The sequence below is a fragment of the Denticeps clupeoides genome, chromosome 10, assembly GCF_900700375.1.
Source record: "Denticeps clupeoides chromosome 10, fDenClu1.1, whole genome shotgun sequence".
Taxonomy (NCBI): domain Eukaryota; kingdom Metazoa; phylum Chordata; class Actinopteri; order Clupeiformes; family Denticipitidae; genus Denticeps; species Denticeps clupeoides.
This window is the reverse complement of record NC_041716.1, coordinates 20,104,471-20,122,615: the sequence shown is the minus strand read 5'-3', so window position 1 is coordinate 20,122,615 and position 18,145 is coordinate 20,104,471. Positions and strand designations below refer to the sequence as shown.

Genomic DNA, 18,145 nt, shown 5'->3' with positions numbered 1-18,145 from the left:
GCAGTACAAATTTACCATATTACCAGCAGATTATGTTTACCTTGGTGATGCAGTGATTTTTTTCTTCTTATACATTATGCCCATCTTATTATATGGCATACATGGAAGTTGTTTCCTGGTCAAACCTAGACCCCAAACCTAGACCTCTTTCTCCAAAATAAAACGTAATTTCTCATGAATGTGCCCTGTACAACCATAGCACCAATTAAGACTTAATGGTTGTTCTGTGCCAATACACTTTCACAAGCTGAGGTCAGGGACTGGAGAGGTTATATAACAAAATACCGTTATTACATTAAAACTCCATATTACAAAAACATTTTTAAATGTTATACTACAGATGGAACAGGATTGTAATGTAATTCTTGTTAAATTCATAGTAAAGCATTTTGGCAGCAGTCAAGGCTCAGTGGCCCCAAAAGCCAACAATTTGCTGAATTCCAAAAATTTTGAACAGTGCATTTTTTTTCACTGGAACACATCCACACAAAAATGTTGTGGCTTCCATAATATAAGACTGTGGTCTCGTCATCTGCCGTGGTTTCAGGGTGGTCGTTGAAAAAATAAATTGTGATAATGATTTATGGGTAAAAGGAAAAAAACTAAACTTAAAGACATCTTGGAAATATGATGGTGACCACTGGTTCTTATGAATCGTTACACACAGAGTTTTCAAAGTCTTGTTTAACTCTCTGCAAAGGCAATAAAAAGAAAGGTTTACTTCTGCGCCGGTTGTGCCGCCACCACCCCACAAAACACATGTGGTTAACCACTATAGACTAAAATAAGTGTATTAAGTAAATAATTTAGGAAATGAATGGAATAACACGAAAGGTTCGGCCATAAATTTGAAATGACAGACGTACTGAAGAACACATTTCAGAAACAGAAGTGTTACTCTGATCATGCATAATGCCTGCAGTGGGTAGCTCTGGTATCCATTACCATTACCAGTCCATTAATGCTTCATCTGCATATTTCTTACATTTTCGTCTCAAATATAAACATATTTATGAATAGGATTCCAAAATTCTTGCATTAGTCCAGGAAAGAAAGACCAGTTGACCACTGGTCTCCTACTAACCAGGAGTGTCCCTTAACACATCAGAAGTTTACCCTCTACACAAGAGTCATTCTCCATCCTGTTCCTAGAGACCCAATGAGGAATCTGGCATGGGCATGTCCTGTTGGCTTGAATTTGTATATTTAATGCAGCTAGGGCAATACCTAGGGGATTTTATAAACTGATCCGGCATTGTGCTCATTTTCATATGATGGGGTCAATAGGAAATGTTTTCATAAACATGTAATATGACAAATAGAGGCTAATCCCACAACAACGGCAGAAAACCCCCAAATACTGTATAGGATAACGGCCTTTGTGAAAGAACAGAAAGCATGTCTAACCCAAGTTCAGACAAGCTATTCCACAATGTAACATACAGCTTCGTACTGTTATATTATTGCTTACCTGCTTTTAATATTATATTTTGCCTGTTGAATCTGGACCCTTGGCAGCAGTGACAAACACTGCTTTTCAGTATTCAGCAAACACAACATAATCTCAGATAGCCAATTATCTATGAATTTCCACTTTTCATGTTGTTAGGGCACATTAGAGAGATGCAATACATTTTAAATAAATGAATAAACCAAACAGCAAAAATATTACATCCGTGATTCCCATAGCACTTTGGGGATGAAATGAAGATATCTTGTCCAACTTTGGGGGTTTGGGGTGGTTTTGGCTGGTCCTGGAAAGCTACTGCACGGCACATCTGATTCCACTCCACACGACGTGTTCCTGCGCAGATAGCGAGGCGTGGCGTGGCGTGGCGAGGCGTTCTCCTGCAGGAGGTTTTGTTAAAAGCGCCATATCGCCACCTTGTGGGAGAAAAGGTGCGCTTTGGTTCGAGAAGTCACACCTGCTTGAAGAAACCAACGGCATGTTTTCCACGCGTCCAGCTCTGGTGAAAGGGACCGCCAGGGAAGCACGTGTCCACAGGGGGGCGACATTTCGGTCGACAGGTCCCCTGTTCGGTTGCCAAGACAACAGAATGCCGCTACAGTTCTGCTGCTACACATGTCGCGGAGTAAGGTAAGCTTTTCGCGTCAATTACATTTCTTCTCCCGTTGAAAGAAAAATACCAAAGAATCTAGGCCAGCTGCGTTAAGTAAAGCGGACGTTAAAACATGGGCGCTCTGTCCTTTTGGCCAGAGAAACGACGTTCTAATGATAATTACGGAACTAAAGACTGTTTGGCTGATCCCCGTTCATATATTAATGCGCCTGTGATCTGATCGAGGAACTAGATTACTTGGCGGAAGAATGCACTTACATGATTATTGCTATCACAAAATGAAACAATTGATCAATTGATTTTATCAATAAAACCTTAATTCCCTCTGAATAGTGTGACTTACTGCTTTATTGTTATAGCAAACAGGCGGGCCCAAGAGCAATTACACCTCTCCGAAGAGAAAGGAAGGGTGAGTTTGTGAGTTGTTTCTGATATTTACAGTAATTTCTGAGTAACGTGACGTCATCGTGTCCCCAGAGAAGGGAGGAGCACCGTGCGCTACAGATGTGGACTTTCAAACACAATACAGGACGTCCTGCACCAGCGCCCTGGCTGGATCGAGGTGAAAGAGTATGTCATATAAATTACTACTCCATTTACAGCATTTACCAGACCAGAGACCAAGACCGAAAACAGACTGGGCCTAGAACTGACATCACATTACTCCGATCAACTGTGGAAAAAAAGGGGTTGCTGTAAATGTTATATTTCAATTATATTGTACATATGTCTCTCATTTTAAATGAAGGTGTGCAATGACACCTAAATAATACTGTTCTGTATGGAGGTGCTGTTTTTTTCTTTTTTTCATCATCTCACCAAGACCACTATGATTGAGACCAAGACAACACCAAGAACAAATAGCACAGAAACCAAACCGAGACATGAAAGAATTGGTCTCAAGAACTACAACACTAGTAGTTACAGGGACAGTCCCCCTAGAGACACTCAGAATTAGTTGTCTTGCTCAAGGGACACAATGGTAGTAAGTGGGGTTTGAACTCTGTGGCCTTCTGGTTAGTTGGTAAGTGTCTTATGCACTACCACCCTACTACAGTTCAGGAATTGATACTAGTATAGTATGATCAACTAAAATAATTATGTCATATTAATGACACTTACCATTTGCTGCATTCACTACTAAGACAGGGGTTCCAGAAAGAACTATTTCATTCCAGTCTTCTCTGCTTCCAACCTGCCACATGCATTATAAGACTGATTATGATCTCTGGATCTTAATTAAGAAATAGTTGGAATGAAAATATTCTGTCAGGAGGGGCTCTTGGGACAGGGCTGGGAAGCCCTGTTTTAGGGAATACAGGAATCTAAAGTATTAAGTTAATAACCTGCACTTAAAATTGCAAAGGGAATTAATTATTGAAATGGATTCATTTCAACATTTACCCAGTATAGGGGTATGTCCAGAAGAACCCACTTTAGCCTGACAAGAATCTCATGTGTTGGTGCAGTAACCAGCTAATGTAACCAGGTATGAAATCTCCTATTGCAACCAAATAATAAATAATACTGTTTGGGATATAATGAAAACTTTCTGGCAGGGGTAAATGCAAGAGGAAGCTAGACAATCCAATATCACCTCGTCCTGATTTCTCAGCATTTAATATAGCAGTAAACAAGAAAATTGTCCACATACTACCATGAATGACAAGTCTGCCATTAAAAAACTAAACCAGAACTCACAATCTCTTACTCTTGGTAATATGTTTTTTAAAAAATTTGTGTTGAATATATGTGTTGCCTTCAGTGACTGCGAATGGGACTTTAACTGGTGTGATGTTGGATGGCTTAGAGAGAATTTTGACCATTCCTACCTGGAAGAACATGTAAGAATTTGCCACTTTCGGAATAACTATGAGGTGATTAGTCATTGGTTTTTCATCCCGTATTTCCATACTCTTGGTTGTGCTGCACTGATGTCACTTTTGCCTGCCTTTCAGCTCACACGCAAAAACCTAATGGTAAAAAACCTGAAGAGGTACCGGAAAACCCTTGAGCGAGAAGCTGGCCGCTTGGAAGCTGCAAAATGTGACTTTTTCCCACGCACTTTTGAGCTACCCAACGAGTACCATCTCTTTGTAGAGGAATTCAAAAGAAGTCAAGGCAGCACCTGGATCATGAAGCCTGTAAGACATTACATTAAAAAAAAAATCGTTTTTTCAGCCCCTCACTAGTAAACCACGTCTCTTTTATCTCTCTAGGTGGCACGATCCCAAGGGAAGGGAATATTCCTCTTTCGTAAACTAAAGGACATTATGGACTGGAAAAAGGTAGCTAGGCAGATCACTGTTGAAATGAACACATTTGTAGCAGAGACCAATATTCAGATTTGTTTAGATGAACTGACATTGATGCTCAGCCACTGACTCAAGTCATCAGATGTTTAAGCATCTGTGTTGGCCAGATGTGTTTCTCTCCTCCAACATCTGTTTACATCTTTTACTCACTAGAACACAGTTGTGTTCTATTCACATTAGGTGTCACCGGTATGTTCATGTGAGGGTACCACGCTGTCTTTGGAGAGAAGATGAAGTAATGGAAGGATATGATGTGGCGTGTTGACAGTTGATTTCACCACGGCTCGTGGTTTTTGATCGGCATAACACATAATAATTTGTTGGTTTGTCTTTGGTTAGGATGGCACCCGTTCAGATGACCAGAGAGAAGAGAATCAAGTTGAGAGCTATGTTGCCCAGCGCTACATAGAGAATCCCTACCTCATTAGTGGTGCTTATGATTATATATAAACTATTACACTAAAAGTTTAGGCTTATATTTTGGATGAACCAATTGTTTGGGTCAAACTTCAGACATTGTTAATTTTGTAAATGACTGATAGCTATAAATAAATGGATGGAAACTCTGCATACATATAGAAAGCCACTTAATCAGAAATTATTATTTCCAATGGAATGCTGTGTTCATTAACCCTAGTATGTCACTTCAAACGTGTCATTCATTATTAGAAAACCCATTTCAATTATCTTAGTGTATTTGATTTAGCACTGATTAAAGAAACAATAAAACTGGCTTTTTCACTAGGTTGTCATGCATCAAATGTGGGTTTGATTATGTCATTACCCAAGCAATGTCTAAATGACCCTGAAGTTTTGTATGGTAGTGTCTGTGTGTGTGTTTCTTTACATTAAACCCCATTTCATTATATAATACATTGCATTTCTTCCTGTACTGACGTTCTCGTCTTTTCACAGGCAGAAAATTTGACCTCAGAGTCTACGTTCTTGTGACATCTGTAGGTAACCCATAACATTCATGTCACGTTAAGGACTGATCGATTGTAAAAATAGATCCCCATAAAATGTTTCTCAGATGATCAAAGAAAGGTGTGTGCCAATATCCTGATATCTGTGTCTTTTCCAGTACACTCCATTAAAGGCCTGGCTGTACCGGGATGGATTTGCACGATTCTCCAGCACGCGTTTCTCACTCAGCAGCATTGATGATCAGTGTATCCTTTACATGGGTTCAGTCAACAGTAATCCCGCCGCTTTCCTTTAATCTGAGAACAATTCCTGCATTGCCCTCCTCATTAAAGAACACCGATGTTCAGCTTAATTTCACAGCAGACTGACCTTCTTTTAAATCCATGGTGTCAAAAGCAGGTTACGCCATCCTAAAACTGGATTGAGATGAAGTACATCGTGCAATCGTGACTTTTCCTCAATAAAATGTTTGCAGATGTTCACCTGACTAATGTGGCAGTGCAGAAAACTGCACCAGATTACGACCCAGAAAAAGTATGCTAAACGCACGTAGTAAAGATGCACGTTGCCATTCAAGTGGGCAGTTCTATTAGTTGTATGCCAATAAACTGCATCTCCTTGCAGGACTGTAAATGGCAGCTGCAGCAGCTACGTCGGTATTTGACCGCAAAACACGGCCGTGAAACGGTTGAGAGGCTTTTTCAGGATATTGACAACATATTTGTTCGAAGCCTACTGAGTGTGCAGAAGGTCATCATCAATGACAAGCACTGTTTTGAACTCTATGGCTATGACATTTTGCTGGACCAGGACCTCAAACCGTAAGTCCCGGTGCTCTCCAGTTACCTCTGCATTCAAAGGCATACCCTGCCGGTGACCGGTGTCTGTGCACTTCCGCCGATTGCAGATGGTTGATTGAGGTGAACGCTTCTCCATCGCTCACTGCCAGCAGCCAGGAGGATTACGAGATGAAAAGTTGTCTGCTGGAAGACACCCTGCACGTTGTGGATATGGAGGGCAGGTAGCTGCAATTAATGAGTTCAAACTGAGGTGTGGATGGTAATAGATTCTGTGACTTTTTGCTTTTACCCTTTCCTTAAACTGTCCTAGACTCACCGGCAAGGAGAAACAAGTAGGAGGTTTTGACCTGATGTGGAACGATGGGCCAGTCTACAGAGAAATCATACATTTTGAGAATCTGGGAAGCACCTCGCTCACCGCAAACACACATCTAGGTACCTGGTCCTGTGCCACATGATGCTTGTGTTTTATATACTTTATTTGACACTGCAAGTCTTGTTTGTGGCGATGTTGCTCCCTCTTGTGTGTATTGTTGGTAATGCACACTGATGTCGTCCTACTACTGTACACTGCAGGGTGTAATAACGACAGGCAGAAGCAGCTACGCTACCTTCTCAAGCCCTTTCCTGGTCAGAAGAGAGCGTGATGTCACCCCCTAAGGAGTGGATAACGTGACTGAAGTTTACAGAACTTTTTTGTTCTGTAAAAAAAACATCCTATGTTAAGTTCACGATGTGGTTTTTCTTTTCTTTTTTCTTTTGAAAAAAGGGGGCAGTGGTGGCCTAGGAAGTGACCCCGTAATGAGAAGGTTGCCAGTAAAATAAAATAACACACAACACAAAAACATTGAAAAGGACACCGACCTATTAATATATAACAAGTCGAGCAGATGGACCGGCAGCCGTATGATAATATATCAGTGTATAGGTAAATCAGTGCTCATTAGTGTAGAGGGGAATGCAGGAATTGTTCTCACTTTGTTTTAGTGCAGTTTGCAGAAAAGTTTTGGATACTTTAAGGCTTCAGACGTGTTTGAGATGATCCTAGGGGCAGTGTGTGGGTAAAAGCTGCCCCTCAAATTGGCATATCTGGCTCTGATGCTGCAGTACATTTACTTTACATTTACAGCATTTATCAGACGCCCTTATCCAGAGCGACTATCAGTAGATACAGGGACAGTCCCCCCCTGGAGACACTCAAGGTTAAGTGTCTTGCTCAGGGACACTAAGTGGGACACTAAGACGAGTGTGTTACCCACTAGGCCACTACCACCCTTATATGCAGTATCTTCTTCTGGAGGGCAGGAGTGTGAAGAGTCCATGTGAGGGGTGTGAGGGGTCCTGCATGATGATGCATTTGTGGAAAGTGTTCAGTATTGGAAGGAGAAGAAACCTCAATGGCACCCCAAGCATGAAGGGCTTTTGGTTCATTAACTGGAATATTGATATGCAAATATTATTCTTGTTCCTGTATGAGATTTGTTTGAGATTTGTCAACATTAAGGTTAAAAATATATAACAAATATCAAAAACATGATGTGAAAATGTTTTATTTCAATGTTTGGGGGGGAAATATGCATTTAGATCTCAATGGAAACTGTGTTACATTCACCCAGTTCCTCATGAAAATGTATTTTGAAACATCTTATTGATGACAGACATATATTAACACTTTAACATTTAAAGGCAGAAACAACACAATGCAAGGTACTCATGTAAACTAATAAAGTTAATTCTTCATCATAAGAAGTCAAAGAAACAAGCAAATAAATAAGAATAAATAACAAAATCAGTAAATGAAAGATTTAAAGATTCCAAAGATGGCACACTTTATACAGGTAGTTTTGTTGCATGTTACATTGCGAAGGTAGAAGATGTTCACACAGCACAGAAAAATATACATTTTTATCCATTGCTCATATAACAACAGCAATATTAACAACAATCTTTTTCTTCAACACATAAATATAGTATTTATAGTATAAATATCTAAAATATATATGTGTATGTAATTTTCCCACAAGTTGATGGTTTTCTAGTTTAAAAGAAATTCCTAGAATGCATTCATTGCTTGTATTAAATATATTAATAAAGAAAAGCCCTTAAACATAAATGTATTAAAGCCAGGCTGAAACAAAACCATCTTCATCAGAAATACAATTATACTCTATGTACTTAATCAGAAATAAGTGGCTAGTGCAAATAACTAACATTCTTATTTGAGAGTATTGAGATTAAAAGGTTAATGTGGCTTAAACGTTTTTTAGTAACTTGTATTATCTGTGACTGTTATTACTGAAAATGCAGTCTGCAACTGATATTAAAACCACAAAATTTCATTTGACAAGAAACTGAACATTTTTCACTTTTCCATTAGGTCTTGCTGAAGATGTCTTTTTGGAAGAAAGGCCATTATCTGTTCTCTTTGTAGCAGGTTTCGTCCGTCCACTCTCAGCGCCTAGTCCATCCTTGTCACACCTTCTCATAAGACCCACATCCTGTTTACCAGAAGGTGGGGTGCGCTTTTCTGCACCACTTCTCATGGCTGCCGAGGCGCACTGTCGGTTGGTCTCCGAGACCCTTCCAGCCCGGCTCTTCCTGCTGCCATTGAAATCCTGAGATGGCGTGCAAAGCTTGATGGTGGCCTGCACGTTCTTCAGATGGTTCCATCCGGTTTGAGGGCTCGTCGGGTTCTGTGCGCGGGCATTCGCTTTGCTTTCCGAGGCCGCGGCGCGACTCTCGCTGCTGCTCCTCTTCTGTGTAGCCGGTGTTGAGTTTTTACGCTCCAAGAGCGGGCTCAGACGTGAATGGCGCTGGTAAGCGTATGAATAACAGGTCCCATTGCAGAGTGGGTAACGAACGTGGCAGTAGGGACAAATGGGACGGGACAAGTGTGTAGATGACGGGCTTGTCAGGGAAGAGAGAGCAGTAAACGGAAAGGCGCGGTGACCCTGACGGAGGCTTTTGGGAGAGCTCAGACGGGAAGGAGGGGCTGTGTGGGGCCGTGGACGGCTGGCATTTAGCTGTGCAGATGGCACATGGCCCTTAGGGCGAATGATGGGAACTGTGGGCCTTCCATTTTCAGCTTGGATAGTTTGCATTTGGTGCCATTCCAGTTGTAGAAGCCTCTCCAGAAACTTCTCAAGCTGTCCTACAGGCCTGGGACGAGGTGCGCCCTTTCCTTCGGTGTTGAGAAAGATGGCCAACTGCCTCAGGCTCCACGTATTAAACGGTGGAGGGAGGAAATCGGAATAGCTGTAGCTGTCAGACTCCACTGCCTCCGTCTTTGGGCCAGGGATCTGTGGACGTAGGTCAACAGAATCGATGACTTCGGCTCGCAGGTTGAGCTGAGGTGGAGTGCAGGGTGACGGGAGAACAGGCAGCCGCTCGGAATCGGACAAATCACTGGCGCTGTCGGTGTCGTCCTCTCTGTGCTCGAACAGCTCCATCGAGCCCAGACTGGAGATCTGTTCCCGTAGCTGGCCCTGCTGCAGCACCGCCTGCGGAGCCAAGGGCAGAGACAGGCCGTGCCGGTTCATCCCTTGAACAGAAAGGCTCTGGTGCAGCTCGCCGCAGCGTTTGGGCTGCAGGTGCATGTTGCGTTTGTCCTCGGCTTTCAGGCCGGTCACGTGTTTCTGCAGCTGGGACTTTGATTCTGCCTGTGCCTGTGCTCTGAGGGAAGTAATGGCATGGTTAAACTTTTGCACGGACAAAGAAATTGTTGGAAAATTTCAAACATCAGCCTACCTAGGCAATTTCCGGTTGCCAATTACAGGACTCAGGTCAGAATTTGCTCTCGTCCTCTCAGTCCTTGGGACCATATCTTTATCTGGAACATTTTTATTATAACCTCCTGACTTTTTCACAGGTCTGCAGTTTTGGTTCATCATCTTGCTGCCTTTTTTAGAACTGAAAAAAAAAAAACATAATTCACTATTTCAGCATGAAAACACTGCACGTTATTTTAATCAGTGATAGTTTTGTAAGATTTTTAAACGGACGTGCAAAGCTACTATTACCCAGTAGTAAGAGCTCCGTGGTTTTCTGCATTTTTCACCCGCAGTTTGTCTTTAGCAGTCAGTCCCTTCAGAGCTTGCTCCTGCAGGATGGGTCCCATTGCGCAGTAATGAGGAGTCCCAGCTTCCAAAAGAGCTCGTCCTTGCTATCGAGGGCACGCGGCGCTGCGTCTCACGCATCCTGGTCCTGGAACGCTGCGAAGCGCCTCCATTTCACCCAGCGCACGTACGCGTGGAAGCTGTCGCACGGCAGCCATCGGGAAACGAGACTAAATTAACTCGCCTCAATATTCATATTCCAGGTGAAAATGGAAATACTGTAACCAGCTGCGCGCATTGTCCCGCGAGTCCCATCAGCGGCTGTCCGTGTTCGGTGCCCACCTCACACGGAACGTGAGAACAAACTGTTTAGCATCTCTGTGGTAGCTTTGATGTGCGTATCGTGGTTCAATTTTTTTTTGTTGTTTACCTGCTGCTGCAACTGCAGCGTAGGTTACGCCTCCGTCACGCTGACGTCACTCGTCCGGGGAGTTGTGGGAAATGTAGTTCAGGCTCTGCTCCATTTCGTTCAAAGCACGTTTATGAACCTTATCGAGACGAGCGGCGGCTTTAAATACACTACAGCTCGCCTTAGGTTGACACTTCACATAAAGACGAGCGATACAGCTCTCGCTTTGTTAATGCGAATACATTTCCCAGGTAGCCGGTAAAACGCTTTTTTGGTGACGCGTGCGCTGAGTGCGCGTTCACGAGCATCACCAACACGTCGCTTGCGCAGCTGCGCTGATCTCCAGTCGGCTTTCATTCCTAATACCAAAGTAATCAACTGTCCGCAACACTTATATATCCACCCAAGTGTATGCGTTTTTTGCTGTCCTTACGAAACGCCCACTTTGTCAAGATTTACGGAGGAACCGTACAAACACTGTTTTTAATCTGATGGTGAGGATATTTACTGACTGCACTGTTGCATTTCCCCCGACAGCGTGCTTGCTAACTCCAGCCTGGCTGCTTTCTAGAAAGTTACGCCGTGCTACTAAAACAGTGTCGCTGCAGTCAGATTATCTACCGCTGCCTGATTTGCGCAGTTGCATTCTTAAAAGAATGGATTTAGAAGGCATGCCTATTCAAACATGCATCATACATTCATACATGCTGCTCTATATGCAGTCTTACATAGTGTATCTTATATCATGTTATGCACTATAGATCAAGCTGTTTGTGTCATTCTTTTCTTAGGTGATTATCAAAAGCTGTTATTAGACATGGCGTGTTTTATGACATGGTGCAAAAAGACTCCTCCACAGAAGACTGAGGAAGAGTCTGGTTATATCGGCAACTCTGGCAGGCCAACAGAACACTGTGCTGTAGATGGAAGCACTAAATTTGACCCAGACGGGAAGGAAAACATGGTGAAGATCCGACCTCCCGACCCCAGAGTCCTCAGGCCTGCACTGCGCCGGAGCCTTTCCTGCGAGCCCGTGCCCAGATCTATCATTCGCGGACACGTGCCTGCCGAGAGGCGGCTCACCAGGCGGGCCGGTGTGCGCTTCGTGGACTCCCTGGGGCTGGAGTTGGAAGATGTGAAGAGTTTCACAAGCGCCGAAGAACCCCTGGTGCCACAGCATGTGCTTTTTAGACTACTGATGAATGCCGAACTGAATTCAAAATGGAATTTAGAAATTTCACTGCCAATACTGAAACCCGTGTTCCCACTGCAGCCAGGCGATCAGGCCAACTTCCAGGAACGCCTGGGTCGCCAGAAGGTGTGCCTTGAGCGGCTTTTTTGCTTTGAAGTGGGCATCACCGGCATTGTGCAAGTCCTGAATCTGGCATTTGAGAAAGACATCAGTGTGCGCTACTCATTCACAAACTGGCAGAGTTGCTCGGACACCAGGGGCTTTTGGGTGTCTCGCAGAAATGGGGAAGAAATGGCAGCCAGGACGAACTGTGACACTTTTCATTTCGCCCTCCCGGTTCCACCATTCGTGCTCCACGCAGGGGCCACACTGGAATTTGCCATCTGTTATAAAGTTTTAGGCGCTGAGTTTTGGGACAACAATGAAGGGCAGAACTACAAGCTGACTTGTCACAGCTACAAGTTGAGTGTCCCCAAGGAATGTGAGGACAGCATGATACATTTTCTCTAGGTCAGAGGACAGACTCTTGCATTGCTGACAGTATTGTTGCTCACTGCTGTGAGCACGAGCAATCACAAAAACCATGAGCATTTTCATAATGCTCCTTCATGAATGTTTCCAGCTTTGTGTGTTAATATGCTGTATAAACGTATCCTGTGTATCTCAAATTCTATACTTCCTTAGGTTTAGTTAGGTTATGTAGGTTAATGAATAGGTCAGCAGCCTTGAGCAGGATCGTGTATCAATCAACAAATCAAAGTTTAATCATGAGATAATTTCCTACTAGTGAACTGCTTAATTGAACCAGAATCCTGGTTCCTGTTTTTTTTTCTGTGGGTTGAATTTTTTTTTTGTGAAATCTGTTATCACACTGCAAAAATAATCATTCTACAATTTCACTGGCATGATGTGCATATTAAAATCGCTGTCAGCTCATTACCTCTGATTAGTACGACTGCGTATTAGGGCCATGCAATGTCACAAAATTATGAAAAAAAAAAACTCTCTGGAAAGTCATGGAACTGTGAGAAAAAATAAGCAAATTTACAAGACAAAACTCTGATATTAGGGAAATGTTGTAATATTGCAACGTTGGGCCTAGTTGTGAGCAGAATTTCTGTATTTGTACTCACTTTCCCTGAACTGGTATACAGAACATTTAAGCATTAATTTGCAGGGTTGTTCACTTATTTAGCCCCATAGCAGTATATATCATAAGTAATAATGTGTGCACCGTGTGCTGTGTATCACATGTAACAATCACTTCACTTTATAATTTATAATAATCACACAACAATCATATATTTTATGAATAAGCATTTATTAATAACATTTTTTGGAAATAACACTCAGTGTGGTTTGATGTCACTGTGTGTGTGATTTGTTAGGCCTGATCAGGCAGTGTTGTGGCAAATGGGAGGGGGGTTTGAATAAAGTCTGTGTTTATTTGCAGTGATAGTCCCTCAGACAGTTCTTTTTATCTGAGAAGCACAGACGAACATTGCACTTGCTACATCGTGTGTTTGTGTATCCATTATTGCAGTGTCTACAGCGCCCTCTCTTTGTCTTTACTGGGAAATGCGCAATCATGTCTTTGCGTACATCCAGTGGGGGGTGGTCCGATGACCTCTTGGCTGGGGAACTCACATCTGATGAGGATGGTCTCTTCTGAGGATCCAAAGGGCTCCCTGATGTGTTGTGTGTGTTCACCAGGATGAGAGAGGATGCAAGTTGTGCCTGAAACTGTCTCCTGTTCAGTATCTCTTTCTTAGTCATCTTCAGAGTTTTACAGTCCCGCTTGTAAAGGAGCCAGCTGTTAATTACAGCAAGGATGATGGTGTGCCAGAATATGTAAATGTACCAGCGGTGAGATTTCATGGGAAACTTGTACTTGGCAGCAAATGAGTCCAACAAATGTGTTTGTTGTAGGTACCAACAATGTAAGGCCTCTCAACATCAATGATGGTTTTAGTGACTTTGTCCCACCGCTGAATTTTCTGCACAGGTTCTGGTCCAGCAAAGGATGACACAAGTGTGGCGCTCTGTTGTCATACCATTTGACAGCACAAATGTTCTGGTTCCCCTCCACTCGGACATCAAAGCTTCCTCTCCCCTTTTTCTTCAAGCTCTTCTCATCTTCAAGGTTGCAGTTGACGTACCTGCCTCGCTGTTCCCACATAATGAATTCCACGCTTGACCACCAGTGGGACACAGGTGAAGTAGTTGACCTTTTTGTACCTTGTAGTTTTGACCCTCTGGAAGTGTGGAGGCGAGCTTCATCACAACCTCACCTGACAGTCCAAGTTCAGATTTCGCTTGTCGTTTTCCATCTACACTCCCTTAGTACACATCAAAATCACAGAGCATGCCAGAGATTCCAGTTCTCACCCACAGTTTGAACCCCCATGGGTGTGGCTTGCCACGCATATATTGTTTGATGTTACTGAATCTCCCCTTAAAAGGAATCATCATTTCATCCACAGAGTTGTGTTCTTCAGGTACCACCTGCAGGCATCTTTCCCTAAATGAATTTAGCCATGGTCTGTGCAGTTTGCAGTGCAGTTTGTCCTTCTTTTCCATCTCTGACACAGTTAAATTGTTTATAAAGTGTAATGAAGTCAACAGAGATTGGAATCTGCTCCGGGACATCACATCAGAAACAGGGGTGTACCGTGTGTCTGTCTCCCAATACATACAGACTCCAGACATTTGCATTAGGCCCATCTTCAGGTACATGCCAAGCATCATCTCAATTTCCTTATTATTGGTGTTTACAGATGTTCCATTTTTTTGCAAGCTGTACTCATTTGTGTTTCTTGTCAGAGTCTCAATCATATCTTCCGTCACAAACTTTTGGAAGTACTCTAGTGGGGTCAGGAGGGAGGTGGCATCATTGGTGATTTCTGAACCAGAAAAATCTGTATTAGGACTGATAAACTCCTTTTTCAACCAACGAAACCTGTCACAGGGCACTGTGTTTTTTTTTGGTTGGGGCTTGATGTCCACATCATCATTAGCTGGGCAGTCAATGGGTTGGTGGTTTTCTTTGTCCATTTCACCTACATCCTCATTCTCTAAATCATTTTCATCGGTGTCATCCAAGTCCATTTCAAAATCGCTCTCTCCATTTTGAACTGCAGCAATCACATCCTGTACACTGAATAGATGACCTTTCTGCATTGGTGGCATTCTGAAACTGAAAAGGTTTGGAAAAATGTAATTAAATATGTGAATAACTCATATAGGTCTTATATTGTAGCAGATAAACAAAGAATAGACAGGGTAGTAGACCATGTATCAAGGGTAGAGAGCTCAGTATTATCCATCAAAGTATAACCATTTCAATGCAAATGCTGATCAAAATTCCACTACATTCAAACAATGCTGTCTAATTGGCCTATTATAGTCTACTTATCATACTAAAAGGGACACATACATCCCCCCCAGCGCACTAACAGGTTCACATTCAAGACCATTCACACCTGTCCCTAAACAATGCAACAGGCTACCACTCTGACCCAATGTTGTAGAATTATAACATAGACATAATAAGCTCTAAATCAAATTTGATCAATGTTTTCTAAAATAACTAAATATGTATATGTTCTAGACATTGTAATAAACATACAAAAATATTTTAGAGATTTTACTTACTTAATTCTTGACAAATCCACGCCTGCAAAAACAGGAGATCAGCTCAATGCGAAGTTTGCAAGTAGAGTAAGTTCACGGCAAGATGACCAGACCTATAAACACTTTTTCCATCCAATAGCATCATGCCGTGAGTACAAACAATAGGATTATGTAACAATTAAATATGTAAATGTGGTTAAGTGTCTTGCTCAGGGACACAATGGTAGTAAGTGGGATTTGAACCTGGGTCTTCTGGTTCATAGACAAGTGTGTTACCCACTAGGCTACTACCACCTTGTAGTCAGCTTGTTTGATCAGGGGCCCGTTTCAGAAAGCAGGTTTAACAAACTCTAAGTCAAAACCTCAACTCGAAGTTGGCCAACTCGAAGTTGTCAAACTCAGAGTTTTCAGTTTCAGAACAGGTGTTAAGAATTAGTTCAATCAACTCTGAGTCAAAGTTAACCTGAGTTACGCTCGTGCATGAGGATATAAAAAGCCCTCATCAATGGAACGCAGATAAAGATTCACCATGACAACTAGTGGACAAAAAGTTAGAGCCTCCTACTTCTCCCCATTAGAATTGGACGCTTTAATGACTGCATATGTAGAAAATGAGCATATTTTAAGAAAAAAAAAAAGCAATACTGCAGCAGCAGCAAAAGAGAGAGCGCTTGTGTGGCAGAAAATTGCAGACCAAGTCAATGCGTGAGTATTAATTAGAGGGGGAAAAAAAAAAGTTTGGTCTTGAATGTTCCACTCATTCAACATTCATATTCCATGTTTTTTGAGCGCACGGGTGCAACCCAACAGGCGCAAAAAGGACATGGCAGCAGTTAAAGATGAAATATAAAAATATAGTTCAAACATTACATTACATTACATTTACATTTACAGCATTTATCAGACGCCCTTATCCAGAGCGACTTACAATCAGTAGTTACAGGGGACAGTCCCCCTGGAGCAATTTAGGGTTAAGTGTCCTGCTCAGGGACACAATGGTAGTAAGTGGGATTCGAACCCGGGTCTTCTGGTTCATAGGCGAGTGTGTTACCCACTAGGCTACTACCACCCTGGTGAGGTATCACTTACATTACATTTTTATTTTTGATTTACAAGCAATTGTGATGTTGTTTAGCCTGCTCTCATTAAACTGTGGTTATATTCTACATGTGATAGCTATATTTAAGTACTTTGTTTAGGGAAATCCCCTAAACAAAGAAAAAGGCAAATCTTCAGCCATTCCATCACTGCCAGTATTTAATATTGTCTATATGAAAGCCACACGTAACTGCCTGTTAGATATGCATCTCTCAAAATGTGAGTTTTTCTAGATATGTTCAAATCTGACCCCCCATTATATCCAACAGAAAGAAGGCCGAGGCCCGTAAAACAGGTGGTGGACCACCACCACCCCCGCTCACAGAGGTTGAAGAGATGGCCCTCAGTCAAAACAGTGGGCGACCTATTGCTCTCAGATATCAATCTATTCTAAGGTGACTCAGAAAAAATGTGATGAGACATGCACTGTAATTAAACAAAAGAAAACATTAGATGGGGCACTGTTCTGGGAAATCATCAGATGACTAATCTTCTTCTACCAGTTAGTGATGGTGTAATCTGTCTTGTGGAGCCCTCTACTATAACAGACCTCCATGCTGTTGTAAGTAGCTACACTTAATATTCCAATGTGTTAACAATGGGTGGAATATAAGGGAGAAATTCTGTTTCACTACAGGGGGATGATAAGACACCTTATCAGCCGCCACAGAAAGGGAAGATGCAGAGAGGCCTGTTGAGGTCTACACTTTTGTAAAATAACTTTGGTTTCAGTTAATAGTGTTGTTCTGAAATCCAATTTACAGCTTCTTTCTCTGCAACAGAGCAATGCTGGAAATGATACGGGGTCCATTAATGAGGAAGAGGGTCCATCAGCCTCCACAGCACAGCTTACCTCAGTAGGAATATTGTTCAGCATCCACTTACTATGACACTATGTAGACATGGCACTAAAATTCAACTTAATTTGTGTTCCTATAGAGTGTTTCACAGCTCCCTGTGACTTCTCAATTTGGTACAAAACCAAATTGAGAAGTCTAATTTGGAAATGGAACACATCAAGCTGCAAATTAAAAAACACAAAGAGAAATACAACTGCTGGATCATCAGTTAAAGGTGGGTGATGTTTAATTGTATAACCAACAAGGATTAACTATGCAACTTTTGTACTTGCAGGAAATAAAGAAGACACCATAAAATAAGAGGCATTTTGTCTTTCTCTGACTCTGGGGAGGTGACGTTTCAGTCAGAAATGATTGTGGCAGACCATGTTTCTAATAGCTCTCCCGTCTTGTACATCAGCAGGGTGGTTGGGATTAATGCCTGCATCATCAGGGAAAGGGGTAGGACATTGTTCCCCTCTGATTGTGGTGACGTTGTGTAGAACTACACAGCTTAGGTGACCCTAAGCATGCGAAGGCACTGGAATCAGGCCTTGAGCATCCCGATGGTCATCTCCACCCGGACTCGTGTCTTGCTGTGAGCTACGTTGTAGCGTTGCTGTGGGCCGGGCTCAGGGTCAGGGTTAGGGGTCAGCAGATGGCTCTGGCAGGGGCACCCTCTGTCTCCCAGTAGATATCCATCAAACTCTAGTATGATGATACAATGTACAATGATACAATTTACAGATGCAGAATATTGATCAGGATAAAGCTGTACTGTATATAAACTGACCAC

At 42.4% G+C, this 18,145-nt stretch overlaps 3 protein-coding genes across 4 annotated transcripts; 2 read left to right on the top strand and 1 right to left on the bottom strand.

The window, feature by feature from the left end:
* Positions 1 to 1,998: 1,998 nt before the first annotated feature.
* On the top strand, positions 1,999 to 7,685 carry ttll9 (tubulin tyrosine ligase-like family, member 9). 2 transcript variants are annotated; one of them, XM_028993534.1, is made up of 14 exons: positions 1,999 to 2,098; positions 2,441 to 2,490; positions 2,559 to 2,651; positions 3,847 to 3,925; positions 4,040 to 4,225; positions 4,301 to 4,369; positions 4,736 to 4,826; positions 5,312 to 5,352; positions 5,481 to 5,568; positions 5,799 to 5,857; positions 5,948 to 6,144; positions 6,231 to 6,344; positions 6,434 to 6,558; positions 6,700 to 7,685. In XM_028993534.1, the coding sequence occupies exons 1-14, from the start codon at positions 2,084 to 2,086 to the stop codon at positions 6,768 to 6,770; spliced, it is 1,278 nt and encodes a 425-aa protein (XP_028849367.1). In that variant the 5' UTR covers positions 1,999 to 2,083; the 3' UTR covers positions 6,771 to 7,685. The 2 variants fall into 2 exon arrangements, with proteins under 2 accessions (XP_028849367.1, XP_028849366.1); XM_028993533.1 differs by having other exon boundaries at positions 3,847 to 3,958.
* Positions 7,658 to 10,746, bottom strand: fam217ba (family with sequence similarity 217 member Ba). The gene is made up of 3 exons (XM_028993532.1): positions 10,143 to 10,746; positions 9,871 to 10,032; positions 7,658 to 9,795 (listed from the first exon to the last, which is right to left on the bottom strand). The coding sequence occupies exons 1-3, from the start codon at positions 10,238 to 10,240 to the stop codon at positions 8,460 to 8,462; spliced, it is 1,596 nt and encodes a 531-aa protein (XP_028849365.1). The 5' UTR covers positions 10,241 to 10,746; the 3' UTR covers positions 7,658 to 8,459.
* Positions 10,747 to 10,834: 88 nt separating this feature from the next.
* Positions 10,835 to 13,191, top strand: ppp1r3da (protein phosphatase 1, regulatory subunit 3Da). The gene is made up of 2 exons (XM_028993535.1): positions 10,835 to 11,081; positions 11,379 to 13,191. Exon 2 carries the CDS (start codon positions 11,405 to 11,407, stop codon positions 12,287 to 12,289), a length of 885 nt encoding a protein of 294 aa, XP_028849368.1. The 5' UTR covers positions 10,835 to 11,081; positions 11,379 to 11,404; the 3' UTR covers positions 12,290 to 13,191.
* The last annotated feature ends 4,954 nt before the right edge of the window (positions 13,192 to 18,145 follow it).

Excerpts from the sequence above, each read along its gene's own strand:
- fam217ba (XM_028993532.1), bottom strand. The coding sequence starts at position 10,240 with ATGGGACCCATCCTGCAGGAGCAAGCTCTGAAGGGACTGACTGCTAAA. Across the intron at positions 10,033-10,142 it reads CACGGAGCTCTTACTACTGG|TTCTAAAAAAGGCAGCAAGA; the intron begins GTAATAGTAGCT and ends TTTTTTTTTCAG. Across the intron at positions 9,796-9,870 it reads GGCAACCGGAAATTGCCTAG|AGCACAGGCACAGGCAGAAT; the intron begins GTAGGCTGATGT and ends TACTTCCCTCAG.
- ppp1r3da (XM_028993535.1), top strand. The coding sequence starts at position 11,405 with ATGGCGTGTTTTATGACATGGTGCAAAAAGACTCCTCCACAGAAGACT.
- ttll9 (XM_028993533.1), top strand. Across the intron at positions 5,353-5,480 it reads TCTACGTTCTTGTGACATCT|TACACTCCATTAAAGGCCTG; the intron begins GTAGGTAACCCA and ends TGTCTTTTCCAG. Across the intron at positions 6,345-6,433 it reads GTTGTGGATATGGAGGGCAG|ACTCACCGGCAAGGAGAAAC; the intron begins GTAGCTGCAATT and ends AAACTGTCCTAG.